The 25,533-nt window shown below is 43.9% G+C and overlaps 1 protein-coding gene across 13 annotated transcripts in view; it reads left to right on the plus strand.

The window, feature by feature from the left end:
• Macf1 (microtubule actin crosslinking factor 1) overlaps positions 1 to 25,533 on the plus strand; it is a 345,446-nt gene that overhangs the window by 264,018 nt on the left and 55,895 nt on the right. For 11 of the 13 annotated variants that reach the window (XM_057784472.1, XM_057784473.1, XM_057784479.1 and 8 more), the window contains one exon: positions 507 to 1,978. In XM_057784472.1, the coding sequence (XP_057640455.1) occupies positions 507 to 1,978 (1,472 nt within the window). Of the gene's footprint in view, positions 1 to 506; positions 1,979 to 20,439; positions 25,026 to 25,533 lie in introns of those variants that run through there. The other 2 variants (XM_057784481.1, XM_057784477.1) reach the window with 2 other exon arrangements.

Genomic DNA, 25,533 nt, shown 5'->3' on the forward strand with positions numbered 1-25,533 from the left:
CCAAACATGGGTCAGTACTCCACAAGAGCAGTCAGTACTCCTGACTGCTGAGCCATCTCTCTACCCTATTTTGACTTTTTTTTTTTTTTTTTTAAAGAAAAAATTTGTTGTTGACTTGTTCCTGTTCTGGAAATGTTATGACTTAGACATGTCAGGTCATGTTACATGATTAATAAGAGGATTGAATATGTGTATAGGAACCTGGCTTGGCCAGGTGGTGGTGGCACACGCCTTTAATCCCAGCACTCGGGAGAGGCAGGCGGATCTCTGGGAGTTCGAGGCCAGCCTGGTCTACAAGAGCTAGTTCCGGGATGGGCACCAAAGCTACAGAGAAACCCTGTCTCGAAAAACCAAAAAAAAAAAAAGGAACCTGGCTTTATACATTTTTTTATGGTAGATTCTCAATATTTATTTTCTGTTCTTAAGATTAAACCATACCCTGTTAGCAAACATTTTATTTCCCATGTTCAGGCTTGATTGATTTTAATTTCATTTTCTTATGTCAGCTGATCGCATGAACAGACTCCAGGCAGCTCTTGCCAGCACCCAGCAATTCCAACAAATGTTTGATGAGCTGAGGACCTGGTTGGATGAAAAACAAAGCCAGCAAGCAAAAATCTGCCCAATTTCTGCAAAATTGGAGCGACTCCAGTCTCAGCTACAAGAGAATGAAGAGTTTCAGAAGAACCTTAATCAACACAGTGGTTCCTATGAGGTGATTGTGGCCGAGGGGGAATCTCTACTGCTTTCTGTGCCTCCTGGAGAAGAGAAAAAGACTTTACAAAATCAGTTGGTTGAACTCAAAAGCCACTGGGAAGACCTTAGTAAAAAAACTGCAGACCGACAGTCTAGGCTCAAGGACTGTATGCAGAAAGCTCAGAAATATCAGTGGCATGTGGAAGACCTTGTGCCCTGGATAGAAGATTGCAAGGCCAAAATGTCTGAGTTGCAGGTTACTTTGGATCCAGTGCAGTTAGAAGCCAGCCTCTTGAGGTCAAAGGCAATGCTGAGTGAGGCAGAGAAGCGCCGCTCCCTGCTGGAAGTACTGAATAGTGCTGCTGACATTCTGATCAATTCTTCAGAAACAGATGAAGATGAGATCCGGGATGAGAAGGCTGGACTCAACCAGAACATGGATGCCATTACAGAGGAGCTACAGGCCAAAACGGGCTCTCTAGAAGAAATGACTCAGAGGCTCAAAGAATTCCAGGAAAGCTTTAAGAATATTGAAAAGAAGGTTGAAGGAGCCAAGCACCAGCTTGAAATTTTCGATGCTCTGGGCTCTCAAGCCTGTAGCAACAAGAATCTTGAGAAGCTAAGAGCTCAGCAAGAAGTTCTGCAGGCCCTGGAGCCTCAGGTAGACTACCTGAGGAACTTCACTCAGGGACTGGTGGAAGATGCCCCAGCTGGATCTGATGCCTCCCCACTTGTGCATCAAGCTGAGGTGGCCCAGCAAGAGTTCCTAGAGGTGAAACAGCGAGTGAACAGTGGTTGCCTGACCATGGAGAACAAGCTAGAGGGGGTCGGGCAGTTTCACTGTCGAGTTCGAGAGATGTTTTCTCAGTTGGCTGACCTGGATGATGAGCTAGATGGCATGGGAGCCATTGGTAGAGACACGGATAGCCTCCAGTCACAAATTGAGGATGTGCGGCTATTCCTTAACAAAATACAAGCCCTCAGGGTTGACATAGAAGACTCTGAAGCAGAGTGTCGAAAAATGTTGGAGGAAGAGGGGACTTTGGACTTACTAGGTCTCAAGAGGGAGCTAGAAGCCCTTAATAAGCAGTGTGGTAAACTGACAGAGAGAGGGAAAGCCCGCCGGGAGCAGCTAGAGCTCACACTGGGCCGAGTGGAGGACTTCTACAGGAAACTGAAAGCGCTCAATGATGCCACGGCAGCTGCAGAGGAGGCCGAAGCGCTCCAGTGGGTTGTGGGCACTGAAGTGGATGTCATCAGCCAACAGCTGGCAGATTTTAAGGTAAGTCTTGCTCTCCTTTTTTTTTTCTCCTTTTTCTCACTAATGCTTAATATTTAGATGACAGTTGAGATTGCATTTTTCTCTTGGGTCCTGATTTCCTGGTTTTCACTTCCATTACTACTAAAGCACTTGTGTGGAAGTCTAAGAAAATGTCTTTGAACATTTTTCTGTTGTGGTTTCTTTCCATTTTTATAGCCAGTTAAGGATATGGAAGAAAGTGTTTAAGCCTTGTCTCTTAGCCTAAGAATCTCCTCTTGATTTCTTGGACTTTCAAATTAACTGATTTGGTTACTGCATTGAAATTGTATTCATAGTCCTGTTTTTTTTTTTTTTTTTTTGGTTTTTTTTTTTTTTTGGTTTTTCGAGACAGGGTTTCTCTGTGGCTTTGGAGCCTGTCCTGGAACTAGCTCTTGTAGACCAGGCTGGTCTCGAACTCACAGAGATCCGCCTGCCTCTGCCTCCCAAGTGCTGGGATTAAAGGCATGCACCACCATTGCCCGGCTCATAGTCCTGTTTTTCAAACTGAGCTCTTATTAGCCATTTCCTGAAGTGTTAATTTTGCACACCTTTCAGGGAGACTTTATTGATATGAAACAATGTAAGGTTTTCATGAATTATTAAATGAAACATTGAGTCAAAGAAATCTCTGACTTGCAACAAGCAGCCCATGAATCCTCCTGACACTCCTCAAATACAAGTTCCTTACCTGTAGGAGAGTTGGAGAAGTTCTGCCTTAATTGCAAAGTGTTTAGTCCTTTGCCATAGTTAGTCTTTCTGGTACTAAAATTTTGAGTCTAAATCAAAATAACAGGAGGTGATCAAATGACTAGACCCTAAAGTGTGGGTTTGCTGCTCAGGTGCTTGGTTCAAGATTCCTGTAATTATAGTTACCCAAAAGTCTCTCATTCTGCTGGCATACCCTTCACGGCACCAGGAATAGATTTGGAAATAGTATAGGTAGCACTTCATTCTATCACCAGTGCTGGTTACTCCCACAGATGACACTGCTGCCATCCAAATATAAAGTGAGGACATGGTAGCACACACCTGTAATCTCAGGTCTTAGGCATCTGAGACAACATTGAAAGTTCTAGGACAGCCTTTAAAGCAAGACCTTATCTCAGAGGAGGAAGGGGCTACTGGCACCAACACAGAGGCACACTGACCCTGGAAGGTCATAACGTTAGAGGCCCTAGATCCTAGTGTCACATAGGCAGAAGCCACATTCGGAGACATACCTCTGTTTCATCGGCAGTGGGAAAACTGGCATCTATCCCTATAGGCTACAAAATAGTTTCATCTTAGCGGATCCTAGTTTGTGGAACAAATTATTTAAAAATTTGTGTATGCAAGTATTGGGGCTGCAAGTTGCTGGGCAAGTATTCTGCTAAGCTGTGACCCCAGCTTGCCTCATTTTCTCAACAGGGTATTAGGCATACATTTTCCATAAAGAGTACAAGTTGAGGGCTGGAGAAATGGCTCAGCAGTTAAGAACACTGACTGCTCTTCCAGAGGTCCTGAGTTCAATTCCAAGCACCTACATGGTGGCTCATAACCATCTGTAGTGAGATCTGGCACCCTCTTCTGGCCTGTAGGCATACATGCAGACTGAACACTGTATACATAATCAATAAATCAATAAATCTTTTTAAAAAAAGAGTACAGGTTGACATTAGAAGATATTGTTCTCTTATGGTGATATTTTCGAGGATACAAGAAATAGTTGGGGCTGCTTTGTAGTAAATGTCCTTGAGTCACCATAGTCTGAGTGCCTATTAAGTTCTTGTTTGGGGTTTCTACAGTGTTGTACTGGTCAGACTGACAATCTATATAGATGAATAGTGAGGAGGTAATTTCTGAATTTTTTCCCCACTACCATAATGTTAAGCATTATATTTTGTTCTCTGTATAGCTGGTTTCAACTAACTACAGATTGAAAATATTTTAGGAAGAAACCCAAAGTATAAGAAATAGCAATATAACAATAAAAAATAAAACAAAGTTTTAAAAATATATAGCATAACATGATCTATATTGCATTAGGTATTATAAGTAACCTAGATATGATTTAAAGTAGATAAGGAGATACAAATACTATGTCACTTCTAAACGTGGATTAAGAATGTGTGAATCTGGATAAGTATAGGGTTCTGAAACCATCTCCTGAAGGACCCGTGTACTGCTGCCGTCACTTCCACAGCAGTCGCTGGGTCTGCCTGTAGCAGCCTGGTCTTCAGTGAGCTAGAAAATGAAGTAAACAAGCTGTGAACATTGTACTAGTCAGGCATGGTGGCACATGACTGTAATTACAGCACTAAGGAGGCTGTGGTTGGGAGATCATGAGTTCAAGGCCAGTCTGGGCTACATGACCGTATTTCAAAAGCATTAGATGCTAACTTTTTTTTTCTGAGCCGGGGCTTCTCTGTGTAACAGTTACTGGCTGTCCTGGAACTTGCCTTGTAGATTAGACTGGCCTCAAACTCATTGAGATCCGCCTGCCTCTGCCTCTCACCTGGCTAGATAGAAATTTTAAAAGGAGCACCTGGAGGGCATGAGTTCTGTTGGATTTGATAAGACTTTTTTCCTTGGTTTACTGCAGTGGTTCTCCACCTCTTACTCAGTTCCTCATGTTGTGGTGACCCCCAGCCATAAAATTATGTTCGTTCCTGTTTCATAGCTGTAACTTTGCTGCTCTCATGGATCATGATGTGAATATCTGAAATGCAGGGTCTCTGATATGCGACCCCTGCGAAAGTGGCATTGGACCCCAGGGGTTTTTGAGAGATGTTCTGGAATTTGATGAGGCTAGAAGATTCACTGGGCGTTGCTGGGCATTACTGCTTTTATGTCTAGCCTGTTAGTTCCTTCAGGGTGCTCAGAGTTCAGTAGCTGCTTAGCTGTTAGAGCCAGCTAGCTTCGTTGTTTTCTAAGAATAAGCTTCCTACCACTGAATATTATGGCTATAAAGGTTGGAATCAGTCAGTCAGCTGGGTACTGGCAGGGTGTTTATCTACAGGGGTGGGGGAAGGGAGTGGTGGATGTTGGCATGGCAAGCCTAAAAGTGAAGGGAGGAGGGTGCTGAAGTGCTTTGTTAAAGTCCATAGGGACTTACTAAAAAATGGTCAGTACCCCCTCCCCACCACTCCCAGGTTTGTGATCAAGTCCGAGTCACTAACTTTCCTAATAGGGAAGCCTTTTTTTGCCTCCTCCCAGCAGAGGACTTTGGTCAAGGAGGGAGGAGCACTCTTTTGGCTGAGCTCTTGGGAAATGAAAACAATGAGAGAGAAACTCTCAGCCGGTTGCCCAGCCCTCTAGAAGTTGCATAATTGTCTTTTTGAACCTATTCTAAGGACTGAATCATTTTCACGATGGGGATAAGTGTTGAGCTTCTGGATTAATGTGTTGGAGTTCAGCAATTGATTAATCTGCCCTTGCCCCAGCAGCAGACTGGATTCATAAAGATCGACTCAACTTTCAGATGTAAATTATTTTCAATAAGAAAAATCAAATGAAAATACATATTAAAAGTCATTTTAGTTTAAAGTTTTCTTTAGCACACACTCTGAGGGAAGATAAGAATCTGTGAGGCAGAAACTCAGGCCATGCTTTGACTTGACTAACTCCTCTGGGGATAGCCAGATAGTCCAGTCTATGGAGATCCTCAGGCTTCCTTGGCACAGCAGTGCTGATAAACCTATAGGTTGCAGGTTAGTCTGTGGGAAATAGTTTCCATGATGTGGAAAAATAAAAGTCATTATTCCTAGGAAAGATTTTCCTTTGGTTGCCTCTGGGTGACTTGTAGGATCTGGTTGGCTGGTGGGGTATCATTCAGACACCAACAGAAGACCCTTTTCTATTCTAAGCAAGTAAATTCCTCAGCCATCTGCATTGAGATATTCACCATGGCCCCATCTCTTTCTGTGGGAAATAGACAGGAAGGGGCCTTTCCAGAAACCATGACTGAAGCATGTTTTCAAAAAACTGTGAGGAGAAGCTGTTAGCTAACCTCTTCAGGAAATCCCGTTTCTGATTATTGAGGAAAAGGAATTATGTATGTCTAACAGGAGATTAATAAGAAAGGAGGAACTTTTGTTTATAACACTGAAACTTGAGCCAAAGAATTCTCCTAGTATGACCTTCCTGGGAAGGATAGGGGAGCGGAAAACAAAACAAACAAACCTATTCAGTCTGGTGGTTAGTAAGAAGCTTTCCTCATTTGGAAACTATCTGTAGATTGACATTCTGAGTCTTAACTTCACCTGTCCTCTGTACCCCTGTTCCCCAACAAGAGTCATGCTTGAAGCCCGGGCAGAAAGGATATAATAGTTTGGGCATCACATTATGAACAGCATCTGCGTCTCTGTGGAGTCATTTCGGTTTCGTGCCTGTGATTAGGATAAACTGTAGACTTAAGAATCTCCTAGGGCCTGCCAAGTTTCCCACATTGTGTAATAAATGTCACCTAATGGTACAGTTGAGGCATCCAATCCAGTCAATCTTTTGGTTTTGGTTTTGAGACGGGGTGTCTTGTAGCTTAGGCTAGCCTTAAACTTCTGATCCCCCTGTCTCTGCCTCAGCTGCTGGGATTACAAGCTTCCATGCCAGGTTTTATGGAGCTCTAGGAATGGAACAGGACTCTGTGCATGCTAGGCAAGTATTCTACCTTGTGAACTATAGCACCAACCCCCAACTTCCTTGTTTTTGAGGCTGGCTAGCAGGGTGTAGTTGCAGCAGCAGGTTTAACACTGTCCTCTTCTACCCCAGTGATTCTCAACCTTCCTAATGCTGTGACCTTTTAATATAGTTCTTTATGTTGTGGTGACCACCAACCGTAAAATTATTTCATTGCTACGTCATAACTGTAATGTAAATATCTGATATGTGACCACAGGCTAGAACCATTGCCCTAACTCAAGCTGAACAGAGTTTAGGGTCAGTGATACTTGCAGCTTCTGTCTGGCAGAGTCAGGTAGCCTTCTAGCAAACCAGAGCGGAAGCTCTTCAGTCACAGTCCTTTGATTCCCCATCCCCCGCCCGTGGTAAACAAGCCTGTACAGCCTCTTATGTGCACAAGTGAAAACCCTTGGCTGATGGAGCCCAGCATGGTACTGAAAGACTGCCAATTTGCAGATACTTGTTTGTTCCTTTCTCCATAGAACAAAGGTATTATCAGTTGGCCCAAGGTTTGCCAGTTAGTACACCTGCCTGAGAATGAGTCACTAGCCGATAAAGCAAATGAGGTCAGCATTATCTACCTGCCTTGGGAGAGAAAGAAAAATCAAAGCAGGGAAAACCTGTCTGTCACTGCTGGGTTAGACACCCCCTTTAAAGCAGCCAACTGGAGGCAGACTCCGCCCTCTAGCCTCCTCCTTTGCCTAGTGCTAACTGAACTTTGGACTCTTTTGAGATTTTTTTGTTTGTTTGTTTCGTTTTATTTTTCTTTATTTCTTTTTCAAACAAGCATTCTGTAGTGCTACTCCAGTGGCAACTGGGATCCAAGGAAGAAAATACCCTAAAGTGGCTTTCTCACCTTCGGCTTGTTTTTTATTGTGGGGGGCTGTCTTGCTCATTGGAGAGTGTTGAGCAGCATCTCTGACCTGTATCTACTTGCAATAGTAGCTTCCCACTTGTAAGAACCTGATATTCCCAAAGGCCCCCTGAAGGCAGAGCTGCCCTCTTTAGAACGTCTGCTCTGGGAGAACATGGCCTCAGTTGGGATGGGTACTAGCTGATTAAGTTAAATATTTGTATTGCAGACAACCTCCTGGTAATCTGATTATGACTGTGTGTTAGCAACACCGCCTCTTGGTCAGCCTGCCTTTAGACCAGCTCTGAAGCCTTTGTTTTTCTGGTGATAATAATTTGTGTCTGGTTGAAATTCTCCTCGACACTTTCCCTGGCGTGTGAGATTTATATGCAGTTGTTAGCTCAGGTATTCAGCTGATGATGCACTGGAGCTTCCTTGGTGGAAATACCTCAGGGCACTTCCTTGTTCTGTGTCTTTAACAGAGATTACAGTGTGTCAGTTGTTCTCTGGAACCAACCCAAAGTTTGGCTGCTGGTATTTATAACCCTTATGTGACCACCCTCCACCCCTCACCCCCCAGAATTCCAATGCACTGCAATAATCTTCTCCACCTCCACTACTAGCTGAAGGGGGAGGAGGCAAAAGAACATTTTACATTATGTCGAACCTTTTCTAGTTCTCTTTTTAAAATATTACTCGCCAGACAAAAGGACTACTGGCAACCAAGAAAAACAGAGACAGAGGAATTGTCTTCCCTGATTGGTGATCTAATCAGCAAGTCGTCAGCCCTGAAAACACATACAAGTAGCATTATAAAGTCTGAGCAGGTTGTATTTTTATATTTAGGAAGGAATATGTGTGTGTGTAGCCACAAACATATGCATATAACAACAACTAAAGGAAAAGAGGCCTTGAATTTGAGAGAGCAAAGCTAACATGGGTTAGAGGGAGGGAAGGGAAGGGAAAGAAGAAAATGATCTGATTATATTAAAATCTCAAAAACTAAGTTCTAATAAAAAATATTTTAAAAGTATTGCCACTTAATATTTTAAATATAAGCATCACTTGGCATAATCTGAAGCCTTTAGACATTGCATTGTCCTGAGAAGCCTTGTGCTTCAGTAAATGTTAACTGGAATATCATCAAGAAGTGCTGATAAATCTCACTTTTGATAGTGAAAAGATTTTTTTAAACAGTAAACAAATATATTCTCAACCAAAGAAAAGGACTGAGCACTTGGATTTGAGCTTATGGAAACTATATACAGTATCGCACCTAGCATTCACAGCTGCAAGGCATCATATAGCTTTGTACAGAAAGAAAGAAAAATCTATTTCCAGAAAAAAGCAGAATACAGTCTGTGCAAAAAGAAGTGTTTTTGAATATTCGATTAAGTAAACATGAATTGTAGAGATCATTACAGACTTGCGGAACTAGACAGTTTATTGCTATGTCTAGGAATGGGTGCAGGTGGTCTCAGCCTTAGCCTGACCTTTAAAAAAATATTGGAGCCTGATGTAGTCATGTGTGCCTGTAGTTCCGGCTGCTGGAGGCTAAAGCAGATGGGTTCCTTGAGGCCAGGAGTTCAAAGCCAATTTGGACAGTATAGGAAAACCTGGGTACTTTCAAGCTAGTGCACAAACCTTTTGGGGACATAGAACATCTCTGACCTGACAGTTGGTACAGTTGTCTACTTTGCCAAGAATAAAGTTAATGCCACAGGCAATCCAGTCAGGTCACTGCCCAAAAGGACTGCCTCCTGCCAAATGGATATGTCCCAAGTCTCAGCTGTCATAATTGGAAAAACCTGGCTATGAGAAGAATGTGTTTCCTCTTACCTTCTGTAAGACTCTGACACAATCAGTCCTTTTCAAATGAGTTTTTCATGATAGCTGTGCAAGATTAATGGGATACACTCTGGAGGCCCTCACAAGATGCTCCTGCCACCAGTACTGTGCATAAGCATTGTGCTTCTTGCAGTTCAGGGGCTTTTCAGTCCATCCTTACTTGCTCTGTTCCAGTACTTTGAAGGGTAGTTAACAGTGGGAAACAGGCACAAAGAATCCCTCTGTAAGACGGTAATGGGAAGTGCAGCAAGAAAGTCTAAATGAGTTCTTATAATCCTTCTGTAAATCAGGCATTTAAAATGTCAGCTTGCAGATAAGAAAATTTAGACTTACTAGGCAGTGCTGGCCCATGCCTTTAATCCCAGCTCTTAGGAGGCAGAGGCAGACGGATCTCTGTGAGTTCAAGGATAGCCAGGGCTACATAGAGAAACCCTCGGAGGTGGGGGTCGGGGGATAGGGAGAACTAAAGTTTAAGAGGAAAAAACAAATTTGCTCAAGCATGGAGCTGGAGAGATACTTAGTAGTCAAGTGCTTTCTGGTCTTCAGAGGGAAGATGTAAGTTCAGTTCCCAGTACCACACTGCTCACAGCCACCTGTAACCAACTCCAGGTCCAGAAGATCCTCTGGCTTCTGAGTTTGTACTCAGGTACAAACTCACAAAGAAACACACAGACATATACACATAATTTTTAAAAAATAATATATTTTAAAAAATAACTTGCTCAAGCAACTTAGCAAATTAAATTTTGAATGGAACTGGTGTGTTTGGTATGAAATTTATACTATGCCAGTGGCTCCTCAACTGGAGCATGTGTGCTTGTTGGGAGACATTTAGCAATGCCCAAGAAACAGTGTTTGTTTGTTTGTTTGTTTGTTTGTTTTTCTCTCTCTCTTTCTTTCTTTGTTTTTTTTGTTTTGGGTTTTATTGTTGTTGTTTTGAAATAGGATCTCCACTACGTAGCCCTCGCTGGCCTTGAACTCACAGTTATATACCTATCACTGTCTCCTGAGTGCAGTCAGCAATAGGAAGGCTGCTAATGGTGTCTATTGATTGCTACTGGATATTCTTTTTTTTTTTTTTTTTTTTTTTTTTTGGTACTACTGGATATTCTAAAATACACAGGATAATTCCTCGCAATGAAAAGGTTACTCAACCCACTTTTAGAAAGATAGCATAGGGCTGAAGATCGCTTAGCTGATAAGGACATTGACTTCTCTTCCAGAAGACCAGGGTTCAATTCCTGAAACCCATGTGGCAGCTCACAGCTGTCTGTAACTCCTGTTCCAGGGAATCTGGCATCCTGTAGGCAAAATACCAATACATATGAAATAAAAATAAATATTAAAAAAGTAAATATTAAAAAAATATTTAATGTTTTAATAAATAAAGCTTGACTGAAGATCAGAGTGCAAAGCTAGCCACACTAGTCAATCATACAGGCCAGGAGTGTTGGTACACACCTTTACTCCCAGAACTCAAAGGCCCTCCTGGGCTACATGAGAGTGAATCAATCTGAAAGAGAAACAAAGCTCACACCTTTGATCCCAGCACTAGAGAAGAATATAAGACAGGACTGCAGTCTCAGTCTTCAGTCTGAGGATTCGTGAGGATAGGATCTCACCCTTTTGGTAAAGGTAAAAGGTCTCTCTAGTGGTTGGCTGCTTTGCTTTTCTGATCTTCAGCTTGAACCCCAATACCTATCTATTGCTGTGTTTTTTTGTTGTTGTTGTTTTTGTTTTTGTTTTTCGAGACAGGGTTTCTCTGTGGCTTTGGAGCCTGTCCTGGAACTAGCTCTTGTAGACCAGGCTGGTCTCGAACTCACAGAGATCCGCCTGCCTCTGCCTCCCAAGTGCTGGGATTAAAGGCGTGCGCCACCACCGCCTGGCTCGCTGTGTTTTTAGTATTTGTACTACAATAGGGACTGTTTTTTGTTTTTTTATCTTTCTTCAGACTACATGAATACTGCATAGAGAAGCTTCAGTGGCTCTCCTCACCTTACTAAAATTTAGTTAAGAAATAGGGTTGCTTCCTGGGATGACTTCTGCAGTCAGGATCTTTGTGAATTGATTTGACTCAGTGGCTAAAGAATTCTCTGTGCTTCATTAGTCCCCACCCCACCTGCCACAAGGTTCCTGCTGTGGACATCAATCAGCTGTGTATCTCAAGCTACTTCCTGTAGGGTGTGTTGTGGAATGGCATCAGCCCCTGCACCAGATGGGAGTGCTGATCTCAGTGTCATTTTATCAGATGCTAGTTGGAACAAAGGATTCCCTCCTGAAAGAGTTGAGAGCTGGTGCAGTTGGACCGTCAGTGTGCATATGGTTCCCATGGAAAAGGGAGACGCAAATCATCCTGTAGCCCTTTAAAACATGGGTTTCCAAGGTGGAATTCCTGCGCTTCTGACTTTACGTTTGTCTTGGCAGTGCTTATTCTTCTCCCAAATCAATGCATGAGCCGTCAACCTGATGAACTAATTGGTGGCATCCTTCAGAACCGACTGGCTTCTTTATCCCAGCCTTTTCCTTCAGTCTTCGACTAAGTACTTGATTGCCAGTTTTTCTGGTCCTGTTTCTGATATAGTTACTCCTGCTCTTCAGTTAGTTTTTGCTCTATAAGTCAATATTATTTTCAAGTCATTAACCAGAATTAACCAGAGCACATTACCGGCTCAGTGAGTTTCCTAGCCACCCAGTTGCTCGTTAGATCAGCTTTAATAATCTCGGAGTCCTAATTAACTGTAGCTTTCATCACACACCACCGCATCATCTCCTCCATCGCCATGCAGATGCATTGGCTGAGTCAGCGTCTTTAGGAGAGACATTGCTTAATATTAATCAGTCTTTAATTAAAACATCAGAGCGTAAAAGGAAAAAAACATCAGTTTTGTTCCAGGGACAATCAGCTTTTGAAAAGATAGAATTTATCTCTCTGCAGTGTCAACCCAGACTGAGATGTTTTACAAGTCTTTATTTATGGTTTCAGTAAAAACTGACTATATCTAATATTTGGTCTAATATGTGTGTATATATGATCTAGAGGAAGATGATGAGAATTTAAGGCACCTGAAGGTTTATCCTACTTGAATTCATGATATCATTCGAGTGAACCATTAGGCTGTGTGATTTTACAGTTAATCTTCAAAAGTGAGCTAGCTGTTTTGGATCTTCTTTCCTTCCTTCCTTTCCTTTCCTTTCTTTTATCAGAGAGAGGGGTGAAGGGATGGAAGGATGGACAGGTGGAGATCAGACAACCTGTGAGAGTTGGCTCTTTCCTTCCACCATATGGTTTCCAGAAATTGTACTTAGGTCATCAGACTTGGTGACAAGCACCTTTATCCATTGAGTTTTCTGGCCAGCCCTTTGGTCGAGTTCCTTAACCTCAAACCTAAGTTGTCTATTTGTTCATTTGTGATCAAAGATAATTATTTGAGTGGGGGCTAGAGATGTACCTCCAAGGTATCATACTTGCCTAGCACGTAGAAGGCCCTAAGTGATACATACACACACCAAGTAACAAAATTAAAGAAGTGGGGCTTTTTGTTGTTTGTCTTTTGGTTTTTTGTTACAGGGTTGGGGGAACTCACTCTATAGACCAGGCTGGCCTGAAACTCACAGAGTTCCGCCTGCCTGTCTCTGTCTCCCTGAGTACTGGGATTAAAGGCATATGCCACCACTTCCTGCCAAACAAATGTTTATTAAAATGTCTGTATTATTTGTTCTAGCTTATTTTCTCATATTTGAGAGGGGACACCTGCAATAAGATTGTTCAGTGATCTGACCCGGGAAAGCAACTTTGTGATAGTCATGGTGATAGTCGTGCCACCTTGAAACTAAAAAAGACTACTCAGTCCCAGGGAAAGTCTTTGTCATGGTGTTCTCAGCAAAGCAAGGCAGGGTCCCCAACTCATGCTTTCAAAGCACTGCTTGCTTTTTTTTTTTTTTTCTTTTTCTTTTTTGGAGTCCTTATACAGTTAAAATGAGCTCCTATCTCAGCTACTAGGATGGAGATGCCTGACCATGTCTCATGAAGATATCTCAATTCCTAGTCTAGAGTACATAGTAGGTTCCAATAAATATTTGTTGAACAAATAAAAAGATTAAAAAGTACAACTTTGAGCCAGGGTATGAGACATGAGCCTAGTTATGTGTGGTCCTGCTTCAATCCTAAGCATTGTTAATTAAGAGAAAAGAATATTAATACAGCCTCAAAGGGACTAGAGAGATAGCTTGGCGCTTAAGATCATTTCTTGTTTTTTCAGAAAACCAAGGTTCTGTTCCCAGCACCCATGTGGTAGCTCATGTTCATGAGGAGTTCTGAGGAGTTCTGGATGATCCAGTGCTTTCTTCTGATTTCTACAGGTCCCAGGCATGCACTCATATGGCTAAAACAGTCATACACATAAAATAAAATGAATAATTTTTTAAGAATATAACTTCAGTTGTCCAGGGGTGGGGTGGGGAGCCAGAAGAAGGCACTCTCAAGGGATGGCAAACACTCCCTTCACACACCCATTAGCCTTGACCTCTGCTGTCTGACTCAGCACCCACACTCCTGAGACTGTCTCTCTAGAAATAGTCATTGGCTTCCCATTTGACTAATTGGGTAACTTGTCTAATTCATTGTCCTCTTTCTTAAAGACTTGGTTTTAGGGACTGCTGGCTTAGTCAGCCAGAACCTGCCACACAAGCGTAAGAACCTGAGACCAGATCCCCAAAACCCACATAAAAGAAGTCAGACATAGTGGCATGCATCAATAAGCCCAGAGATGGGGTGTGAGTAAAAGGTACTCAGAGGCAAGTGGATCCTTACAGCCCATTGGCCTGCCAGTCTGCCATAGCGGATGAACTCTAGGTTTAGGGAGAGTCCCTGTCTCAAAAAAATGAAATAGAATGAAATAGAGAAAGACATTGTCCTCTGGCCTCTAGGTACACGTGTATGTGTATCTACATGTACACATCCACACAAACATGAGAAACTTTGACTTGAGGGTGGCCTCAAACTCTTTGTCTTATGCCTCACCCTCATGAGTTCTAGATTACAGGTGTATGCTACCGTGCCTGGCATCTGCTTACTCTCTCAGCCTTCTCGTCTCTTCTGCATGATCTGCTTTCCTTTGGGTTTGCCTTCCTACTAAATGTGTGACTTCTGGAGTTCTGCCATCTGTCCTCTTCCTTCTGGATGTCCTCATCCATGCTGAGATAGCCAGCCCCACACTGCTCCATGGTGAAAGGCTTCTTTTTTTTTTTTTTTTTGGTTTTTTGAGACAGGGTTTCTCTGTGGTTTTGGAGCCTGTCCTGGAACTAGCTCTTGTAGACCAGGCTGGTCTTGAACTCACAGAGATCCGCCTGCCTCTGCCTCCCGAGTGCTGGGATTAAAGGCGTGTGCCACCACTGCCCGGCTAGGCTTCTAAATCTATATCTCTACCCCAAAATGGAATCGTCTATGTGAGGGACCATTCTAGACAGCTCTACATGAGTTGTCTTTGAATGCTCTAAACAAAATGAATCAATTCCTTCTTCCCATAGTGTTCTGTAAGTGCTACCATGTCCTTAGTAACCCCAGAGTAATAGTATAGCATTATCTCTCTAACCTCTACTTTCTACCCAGTTTGCAAGTCCACATCTGACTTCATTTTTTCATAGTCCCTTATTTCACTTGTACTTTCTTTTTTTTTAAAAAAAAGACAAGTATATTTACCACCTCAAGATTCAAAAGTTAAGGATTTAAATTCTCAAGAAAGGCAAAAAGAGATAGATGTTAGCTGAGTGAGTGTTGTGTCCTACACATGTTTCTGTTAAGTATTTTTTTTCTCTTTCTTGAGACAAGATCTTATTCTGTAGCACATCCTAGCCTCAATTTATGTTAATCCTCCTGTCTCAGCCATGAGCTACCCCACCTGATTTATAGTTAGCTAAGTCTTGTAATAATGCTTTTCTGAATAAAGCATAACATTCCCTCAGTATGGACTTCTTTTCCTTCCACGCAGCCTGTACTTAAGCCATGCTGAATTAAAATTTGCTTCTTTGGGAACTTTATTTTTTCTGGGCATGCTGGAGCATACTATAATCCCAGCACTTGAAGATAAGGCAGGAAAATTGTCAACAGATAAGAAGCAGCCTAGGGTTACATAGCAAACACCTATTTTAAGAAGAAGAAAAGATAGTGGTGCAGCCTTTAATCCCAGCACTTAGGCAGGCAGATCACTGTGAGTTCAAGGCCAGCCTGGTCTACAGAGCTAGTTCCAAGATATCTAAGGAACCCTGTCTCAAAAACCAAACAAACAAACAAAAGTAGAAATAGAAAATATTGTCCTGTCTTAAGTTCTTTACTTGAAATACTTGTTTTGTACTATTTCTATGTATCTGAATCCCAATGTGGTGGACTGTGGGTGTAGTTCAGTTGTTGAAATGCCTGCCTAGCATGCACAAGGCTCTGGGTTCCATCCGTAGCACCGCATAAACCAGGTAAAGTTTTGTACACTTAAGTCCAACATTCTCAAGAAGTGAAGGTGAAGGCAAGAGGATCAGAAATTGAAGGTCATCCTTGGCTACATAGACAAGCCTGGACTACATGAGACCCTGGCTATAAATAAATAAATACCTTAATGCCTATAAATAAACAATAAATATCCCAGTGAACAAATGTTCCCTCCTTGAAACCTTCTCTGATTCCTCTTGCCTTCCTGTCTCCTACCTTCTGTCAGGTCTCTCTAACTTGTAAAACCTCACCATTTTTATTGTCATCTCCTTCTTGGTAACTAACCATTAATCTAAACAAGAAATCAATACACTGTCTTTTGGAAAGTCTTCAAGCACCAAAGGGCTTTCAAGGGCCATGGGAGTTCCTGTAGAGTGTGTAGAAGGTTTTCTTAGGAGTTCAGGAATACACAAGAACTTAAATATCCTCAAAACCTTTGGTTTCCTATTTAAAACAAAATTTAAGAAAAAGAAATTCATATCATATTCTGTTGATCTGTATGCCACACAGAGTGTGCTATCTTTATTTTTTTTTTCTTTTTTTTTTTTTCTTTTTTTTTTTTTTGGTTTTTCGAGACAGGGTTTCTCTGTGGCTTTGGAGCCTGTCCTGGAACTAGCTCTTGTAGACCAGGTTGGTCTCGAACTCACAGAGATTCACCTGCCTCTGCCTCCCAAGTGCTGGGATTAAAGGCGTGCGCCACCACCGCCCGGCGTGTGCTATCTTTATAATAACAAAAACACAAAACATGGTAGTCACTGATGCCCAGCACTTAATACTGTGGAGTTCTCACTTGTCTCTGAGTAATGCTCATGAAGTCTAGATTGAAGTTTTTTTTTGTTTTTTTTTTTTGTTTTGTTTTTTTTTTTTTTTTAGTTTTTTCGAGACAGGGTTTCTCTGTGGTTTTGGAGCCTGTCCTGGAACTAGCTCTTGTAGACCAGGCTGGTCTCGAACTCACAGAGATCCGCCTGCCTCTGCCTCCCGAGTGCTGGGATTAAAGGCGTGTGCCACCACCGCCCGGCTCTAGATTGAAGATTTAAAATTCCCAAGATCTAGCCCCCCTGTATCCAACTTCTGTTCAGTGAATCCTGAGAGAGAGAGAGAGAGAGAGAGAGAGAGAGAGAGAGAGAGAGAGAGAGAGAGAGAGAGAGTGTCTCTGGCAGGTAGATGAAAAGGCATTTCATTCACTGAAGTGTGGTAAATGTGGGAGTCTCTAGTTTGTTCAGGCAAGCTGGCAGTTCAATTTTGGGCAGACAAAGGCAATGCCAGATCCAAAGCTTGAAGGGGGCTGGTATGAGTGTATGAGAGGACTCCACCCAGCTCACTTTAATTAGGAAGACAGCAGGAAGAAGCTAGAGGGGTCAACATTGTTCTCTCTTTTAGGTTCACTAAAGGAAAATCTGATACCACATTCTTTTCTTAGGAATTCCAAAGTGTGTAGGAATTTTTTGAGCTCTGTAATCAACTAACGGGACACTAATTTGAAATGTGGCTTGAACACATCCATTTGTGGTTTCAGGGTGGGGAAAGCATCGGAAGAAGTACTCTGGAGCTCCCTGGGTTTCTTCTCAGAAGTTTAGTAGGGCATGTGAATGTACAGATGCCTTTTGTGTTAGAGCTATCAAGGCAACAAGAGGGTGAGAACTGAATCAAGTGTTTATTTCAGTCAGATGGCTACTGGCAGAATTCCATATACCAAAACTAAAGGGATACTCATGAACAGATAAAAAATAAGACATAAAGGAAAGAGGCCTTCCTTGTGCTTTATCTCCTTGCTTTTGTGTAACAGATACCAAGGACAAAAAGGAGTAAAGCTAGGAGGCTTCTTGGTGGTTGTTTTTGAAGGGGTGGAACCATTGGATTGTGTGAGTCTATAATGTCTTGGTGTGTGTGTGTGTGTGTGTGAGAGAGAGAGAGAGAGAGAGAGAGAGCGTCCTCAGTGAAGACCATGGCCTCATGCTCACAGAGATCTGCTTCCTGAACGGGAGGACTGTGGTTAAAGGAATAGTCATCGTGCCTTGTGGAATCTTTTCTAGAGGCTTTGTTTAAACTTTTAGGAAGTTTCTCTGTGGTATTTTAACACCTTAATTAAATAGAGTATGACTAAAACTGATAAGTAATTTGAGTCTGACCCCAGTTGCTAGATTGTTACTAGAAGAGTAAAACAAGGTAGATAGGTGTGGGGAGGGGTTAGTTAGGAAGACTGCTGTGATAGGCACCTGCCTTGGTGAGGAAACAGGAAAGGAATTCCTGGCTGTGAAGGCTGTGATTCCACATCGAGATCATTCTTTATAATGGGATAACCACCCACTCTTAAGTCCAGAGCCAGAATTCCTTAGATTCTTCCAACCAGAGGGGCCCTGGCATGCTACACAATCTGTTAGGGTATCTGAACACTTGGTAGATGTATTTGGCTAGGAAGACTTGCTAGTGAAATTAATTCTGTCCTCTTTGGGGTTTTCTAGTTGTATTGAATAATTACAACAAAATTAAAACCTGAATTCCATGAATTGTGAGGAAAAAGGGCAGTAAGCTGATCTGCCCTTTGGTTACAGTGTGCCAGGGGTGCAGGAACTTTAAGGCTCATCCTGAACAAGCTGTAAGATTTGTGAATCTGATTCACAAGGTTGCTCTGCCACATGACTGCTTCAATTTCTGCTCACACTCCTCTGGGACCAGAAAAGTCACCCTTTTAGGAGACACCTTCTTCTTTGAATAACTGTGAGAAAACTGATGGTTTGAAATCTGCCCTTGGATCTTGGCGTACCAGTTTAAGAAGACATTCAGAACAAATTTCCTCCCTCCCACGTCCCAGCTCCTCGGATAGTTAATGTTGCTCATATCCCCTGGAACATGCTCTAGATCAAGTCTTCTTGATTCTTTTCACGCTGTGTTTATAGAAGAGTTTTCTGGTGTCTTGCAGGTCACTGGCCACCAGGTCACTGGATTCTAAACAGCTCTTTTAAAAGTTCGAGACCAGCCTGTTCTACAAGAGCTAGTTCCAGGACAGGCTCCAAAGCCACAGAAAAACCCTGTCTCAAAAAACAAACAAACAAAAAAAGAATAAATAAAATTAAAAAAAATAAAAGTTGTAAATTTAAGGAATAGGGTATCTAGAATAAAACAATACAATCTAGAACATCCCAGCACTTCCATTTGCAGATGAAGAGTCTTTGTACTTGAGTGGGTAGAACTGATCAGCTTCTTTTGAAGTGAGAAATGAAGTGTGAAGCGTTTTGCCAGGCAAAGCTGTCTTTTACTTGCCTAGTCTGATCATAGGCTTCAGCCTGTACCTCATTTTACAAAGGAAGTTGCTGCTTCTCAGATATGTCTATGGCTTAACTCCAAGCTTCACTGCTGGGTCTCCACACGCCAATGACTGGTTTTATTTACTGTTTGTGTAGAGAGTGGAAATAACTTTTTCCTAAATTTTACCATCTAAGCCGGGTGGTGGTGGTGCACGCCTTTAATCCCAGCACTCAGGAGACAGAGGCAGGAGGATCTCTGTGAGTTCGAGACCAACCTGGTCTACAAGAGCTAGTTCCAGGACAGGCTCCAAAGCTACAGAGAAACCTTGTCTCGAAAAACAAAGACAACAACAAAAAAAGAATTTACCATCTATATTGATCACGTGGACCAATAGGAATTTAGACATTCTTTTTTACCTTCATAAAATCAGAGGGACCATCCCAAAGGAGGTCTTACAGAGATGCAAGCTGCCTCTTGCAGGCAGTCTCCTGGGTTACTCTCTGTACTTCGTTTAACAGTTACAGGTCACCAGGCAGTTTTGCTAAAAGGCAGAAAGGGGTGTTCATTATTGTGTAACACGTTTCTCTAATATTTTCTCTTTTGAGACTTGAAATACAGACTCATACTTTTCATCTAGCCAGAAGGAGGCTTCAGGTTTCCTTGGACGTGCACGGCAATGAAAAAGCAGTCCAGGTGTTGGGCATGGGCTGTTCCTGCTAGTGTGCCTACAGCTCCCCAACCTGAACCCCATTTTCTGGTCATTAAGACCGCTGAAGACTGGACAAAAAAGTCCAGGTGGCGCAATGAACCAAAATCTGACAAACTTGAGAAGGGAAACTGTGCCTAGAGTTTACCCAGTAACTTGGTTTCTAAGTCTAACTTAATTCCATGGGATACCAAGAAAAGACTGTGTTTAAGACTTGACTGTTCTTTGGTCAGCGCCAGAGGTGACATTGGAAAAATACACGGACAATAGTTGGCGGTCGAACTGGAGCCTAGGGTAGTGCAGACCGCCCACCCCAGCCTGTGAGTCTCTATTGGCAGATGGGTCCCCGAGTGGCCCTAGGCACAACCGGCTGGCAGTAGGGGAGGCGGGGGCGCCCCTTCTGGGTTCGCCCTTGGGCTGGGCTCGTATCCCGTGGGTTGGAAAGAAGGGGGGGGGGCAGCGCTAGGAGGGTGGGGCTTTCCTTTGTCAGGGGATTTGCCCGGTATGACCAGGACTGCTCCTCTCCGCTCACCCTCGCGGGCAGGGACTCTCCGACGCTCACGGGTGTGGAGAGAGTGAGCTGCGGAGGGGTGGTGCGGGATGTTCTGGGGTCCTTCGCCCCAACCCCGGGACGCCCCTCCCTCAGCGCCTCAGCCTCCAATCCTTGCCTCCGCCCCCTCCCTTCCCGGCGGGGCTCCCTGTTGGCCCCGCCCCCGTCTTCCTCCCTTGCTGTCCTCGCCGCGCGCTCCCGGGCTTCCAAGGGGGCTGCCCGGGCGGGGCGGCGGCTGTGGCGGTGCTGGAAGGGGGAGGAGAGTCGCCCGCCACCGGAGCAGTTCCAGCCGCCGGCGGCTGAGCGGGCCGCGCGGCGTGAGAGAGGCGGGCTCGCCCCCCTCGTGCGGCCGGAGCAAAGCCTTTTGTTCCCAGCAAGAAGTTTGCATGCCGGGACCGTGACAGCTGCGGGCGGGGAGGACGGCCGCAGGGCCGGCGGCGTGGTCGAGAAAAGAGGCGACTGCTTGTCATGCAGCCCACGACGCAGCGGCTGGGGGTCGGGGACCTGGGAGGCGGCACCCACAGGACACGGGACTCTGCTGCCCGAGGGACAAACTAACTTCCTGAGTGCGAGACTGGAGGCCAGCGCGTCCGGAGCCACCTGCAAGGCTGCGGTGAGGCGACCCTGGCCCTCCGGGCATGAGGCTTGGCGCGGGTTTGCGGGGCGGTGCTGAGTGAGTCCTTCAGACTGCCCCTTGGCCGCTGCCGCAGCCTGCCCGCCTTCTGAAAGGCCCAGAGAGGGCCTCCTCTCTCCTTGTTTTGCGGCCACGATACAGTGTTGGCTTGGAAGCCACAACAATGCCATGATGTTTTGGAGACAGGAAGCCCCAAGCTGGCCCCGAATGAAGGACTTCCTGTGTTTAAAGTTGCAGGAATATCCGCTGACCAGCCCTGTTCAAATGCAAACACCCCAACTAGAGAGGACGAATGGCTAATTCAGACCAGCTGGACTCTTCAGGGCTGAACACAGGATAAAATGAAAGGAATTCTTAGGAGCTTGGACCATACTTGAAGGCTAGAGAGGGTGTGCCATTGTTATTAAAGGACATACTTGATACAAATTTTCTGCTTTCAACTCAGCTTCGGTGAGAATTGAGTGAAAACTAGATACCGAATGAGACTTGTCAATATCAAATGTTTTTTGCTGACCGAATTTGAAAAGGCAGTGCTCTTTCAAAAAGTAAAACCAGAAGCCATACAAGTAATTATTTTATGCTTGTTGATTAAATAATATCATTTGTCTGCCTGCAGTTATGAGGCTTCTAGCCTGTGAGGAAAAACCTGTTTGTCTTAGAGTTTCTCCCAAAATGGTTTCAAATTGGAACTTCCAGATATTTCTGAAAGGCAGATGCAATTGGTGGTTTAGAGTATAAACATGTAAGAAGACTTACAACTCGTGTAGAATGTATTTTGGGAGAACCTGTGGGAGAAAAAAACTTGTGAAAGATTGATAGTTCATTTTTATTGAAAAAGTATGGGTAAGCCACTTAGCAGGCCAGACTGTTTAAGGCGGAACCCCACCTGCCTGGGGAAAGGGGAAGAGGAAGATGGCTATATAGAAGATTGCTATGTTCCACAGCGCTCTATATATGATACCATGAGGATAAATGAACAGATTGACCAGGGGTCAAAACTTAATCAGACTTCCAAAAGCACCATGGAGAAGATGGAAGGAAGTACCATATCCAGCAACGGTACATTAGGAGCATCATCTAATGTTTTTGAATCTAGAGTGCCAGAAGGCAAGAAACTGGATGAGAGAATAATATTTGATGCATTAAAACTAAGCAGTGATGTGCAGAAGTCAGCTCCTGTGCCACCCAGACGTCGGCCAAATGCAGAGCGCAAAGATAACGTTAACAGGAGGTCATGGAAGTCCTTCATGCCACCCAACTTCCCAGAATTCGCAGAAAGGATGGAGGCTTCTCTCAGTGAAGTCTCAGAAGCTGGTGCTTCAAATCCTTCCTTACAAGAGAAAAAGGAATCCAGTTCTGCATTGACAGAAAGTTCTGGTCACTTTGACAACAGGGAACCTCATTCTGAGTCTGTAACTTTGGAACACATGTCCAAATCTGTAGATACTCCAGAAGTGCAAGATGGAAAAAACTTGCAAGACTGCCAGGATTTGAGATTCCAACTGCATAGTGAGAGCTCTCCCCATGAATTCCAGCCTCTGGAGTCAGAAGCTACAGCAGCAAGTGGTAACTCCGATGAAATGCAGGAACACAGATTCTCAAGTGCAACCTGGCCTAGGGCCATGAAAACTTCTAAGGGAGGCTTCAGTGAGAAGCAGCTCCCCCTTGGGGACACTGCCTGCACTGTGGAACTGCCACCTCTCTCTCCTTGCCTGAGTGAAGAGCTGGTGGATCCAGAATTACATAGTCTTATAACACCTAACCTGAGAGAAAAAACAGAGTCTGAGTTAAAATTTGAGGAGGATGAGCAATGGATCATGATGGAGGCTGAGGAGGAGTGGGAGGAAGAGAAATTGTCAGAGAAAAGAGAGAGCTTGACGGGGATTTTTGAAGAAAGAGAAGCAAACACAGTAGCGGTGGTAGAGAGTGGATCTGACTGCTCATCCGCCTTGGGAACTTCTGACCATCTAGCTCTTCCTCAGATTTACTGCTCTGATGACCTGCGGCCAACTAGAGACCACCTTGCTTCTGTTCCCAAGGGTACATCCCCTGACTGCCCCTGTATGCCTACAGGCAAAGATGTTATCGGTGAAATGAAAAACGGAACTGCTCAGGGCCTAGAGGATCTGATCTCAGGGTTCCAGAGCCCTACCGAAGCTGAGCAACTCTCTGACACAGATTCTGTGCAAATGTTTCTTGAACTTGAGAAGGAATGTTTATGTGAGGAGGGAGTAACTTCTTCAGTTGAGCTGCTGAGTCAAGCCTCTTCGGAAGGACTGGCCCCATCCCAGGATGCAGAAGATTCTCTTTTAATTAGTCATTTTCCAGGAGCTGCCTTAGAAAAGGAACAGCATGTGGATCTTGTAAGGATAAAAGACCATGATACAGGATTAGATGGTGAATATTGTAATGCCCTGGATTCTTCTCAGGTGCCTAAAGCTGTTGAACTTAGTACTCACCCTGATAGCAGGAGGGATACTTTCACTGTTAGCGAGGAGTGTGAAAAAGTGCCTTTCAGCCCCAAGATTGGTGGGGAATTTAAGTCTCTGGCTGATCTGGAGCCGCTTGGAGAGCTGGACACAGGAGGATTGCTGAACTCTAATCCCAGAGCCTCTTGTGAAGAAAAACTACCAGCCTTTCTTGTTTCTGAGCTAGCCAAAGAAAATGGCAATTTGTCCCAGGTAGACTGCAGTCAGACTAAGGGGAATGTAGAGGTGTATATGGAAAAGATGCCTCTCAGTTTTGCTTCCAACTACGAACAAGATGTTACCTCAGGACCTGAAGTAGAGGTGTTATCATCTGACTCAAATTTATTAACAGATGAGATTCATTTAAAAGGTGGGAAAGGAGCTATAATTAGTCCAGAAAACAATCCAACATCATTGGAAAACGTAGACCCTTGTGAGTTGTCCATGAAAGAAGTTTGTGATAAAGACAGCGAAACAAAAGAGCTAGATTGTCGAGTGAAGCTTTTAGAGGCTGGAGCTCCAGTATGTTTTCTTAGAGACTTACAGAGGAAGTCTCCAGAGTCAGAGGTTCTGAGTCTAAGTCTGCCTCTGCTGGCTGGAGAACTGAGATGTAATAGAGCTGCAACAGAAACCATAAATGATAGAGAACCTGAGCTGAGAATGGCATCATCACACAAAGGGGAGATAGGAATGAGAGATTTAGATTCAACCCTGAACATCTTCCTAGAAGAACAAATCACCAAAGCCAATAACACTGTACCAGGTTTAGAGGAATGGATATCTGGCCAACAGGGGCCTGCCCCAGCTGCTATAGTACCCATGATAGACGATGTCCTGGATGCTGTAGTACCCATGCCAGGACCAGGAGAGGCTATCCCAGCTCTAGCAGTGCCTGCCCTGGAGGGCCCTGCTGCCAAAGCCTCTACCTCAGAGGGACCTGCTGTGGCTGCTCCAATAGTGTCTTTCCCCAAGGAGGATATCCCAGTTGCCTCAGTGGTCATCTTAGAGGAGGATGTTACAGCTAAAGTGTTATCAGCCCCAGAACAGGCTGCCACTTCATCTGGTATAGTGCCCTTCAGAGATGAGGATGTTACCTCAGAGGAGCCTGACCCTCAGGCTGCTGCAGTGCTCCTCCCAGAGGAGCTTGCCGTAACAACCCTTTCAGGGCCCGCCTCAGAGAAACCCAGTGCTCCAGCAGTTGTTGTTTCTGCGGCACAGGAGCCTGGCACTCCTCCTCCGGCAGAGCCTGCGCTCGAGGAGGTTGCCGCCCTAGCTCTTGAACCTACTCCAGAGAAGCCTGATATTCAAATGGTTAGTGTGTCCATCCCAGGATGGTCTGTCACTCCAGCTCCTGCAGTGCCTGCTATGAAGGAAATGTTCTTTCCTGGTGGCCCTTTCCTGGGAGGAACTACCCACACTGATTCAGTGCCCATTGCAGAAGAAACTCCTGTTCTTGAGGCTGCTTCCTCCCCCGGAATGTGGATTAAGGAGGATCTTGATTCTTCAGCATTTGGAATAAAAGAGGTGCCTGACCCAGTGCTACATGGGAAAGTGCCTCTGGCTACAACTGATGGATTAGATTCACATGAGGTAATTGTTGCTCATTTCATTGGCAGGAAGGGACTAGGGAGTAAAGTGAGACTTGCCAGTTCTCTCACTTGGTGGTAACTAGTAATGGCAGAAGTCATTTGTTAATTCTGTGCCTTGAGCTGGAGTTTCTAGATTTTCTGTTGAGTTTAGAGGAAAAATGTATCTTAATTTTCTCTGGTATGAAATTTTGTTCATTTTTTTTCTTACATGTTGGAGCCCAAAGGAACACAATTGTAAATAGGCATTTTACTTTTAAAAAATTGTTATTAGCAGTAAAATGTGATTCCTATTAAAACTATAGCAAGCCTGTTTCCTAAAATCAAGAGAGTTTATGTTTATTAGTGATGTACAGTTAGTCCAAATTACACTGAGCTTTGAGTGAGACCCGAGTACTGCTGAACCACCTGGGAAGATTAGGTATTCTGAGTCTTCTCGCTCAAGATTCCTCACTTGGTCAGGCAGAACCCTGAGAGGATTGTAGGATAAGGTGGCAATGCATTTAAAGTAT

The sequence above is a fragment of the Chionomys nivalis genome, chromosome 11 (genome assembly GCF_950005125.1).
Source record: "Chionomys nivalis chromosome 11, mChiNiv1.1, whole genome shotgun sequence".
NCBI lineage: Eukaryota > Metazoa > Chordata > Mammalia > Rodentia > Cricetidae > Chionomys > Chionomys nivalis.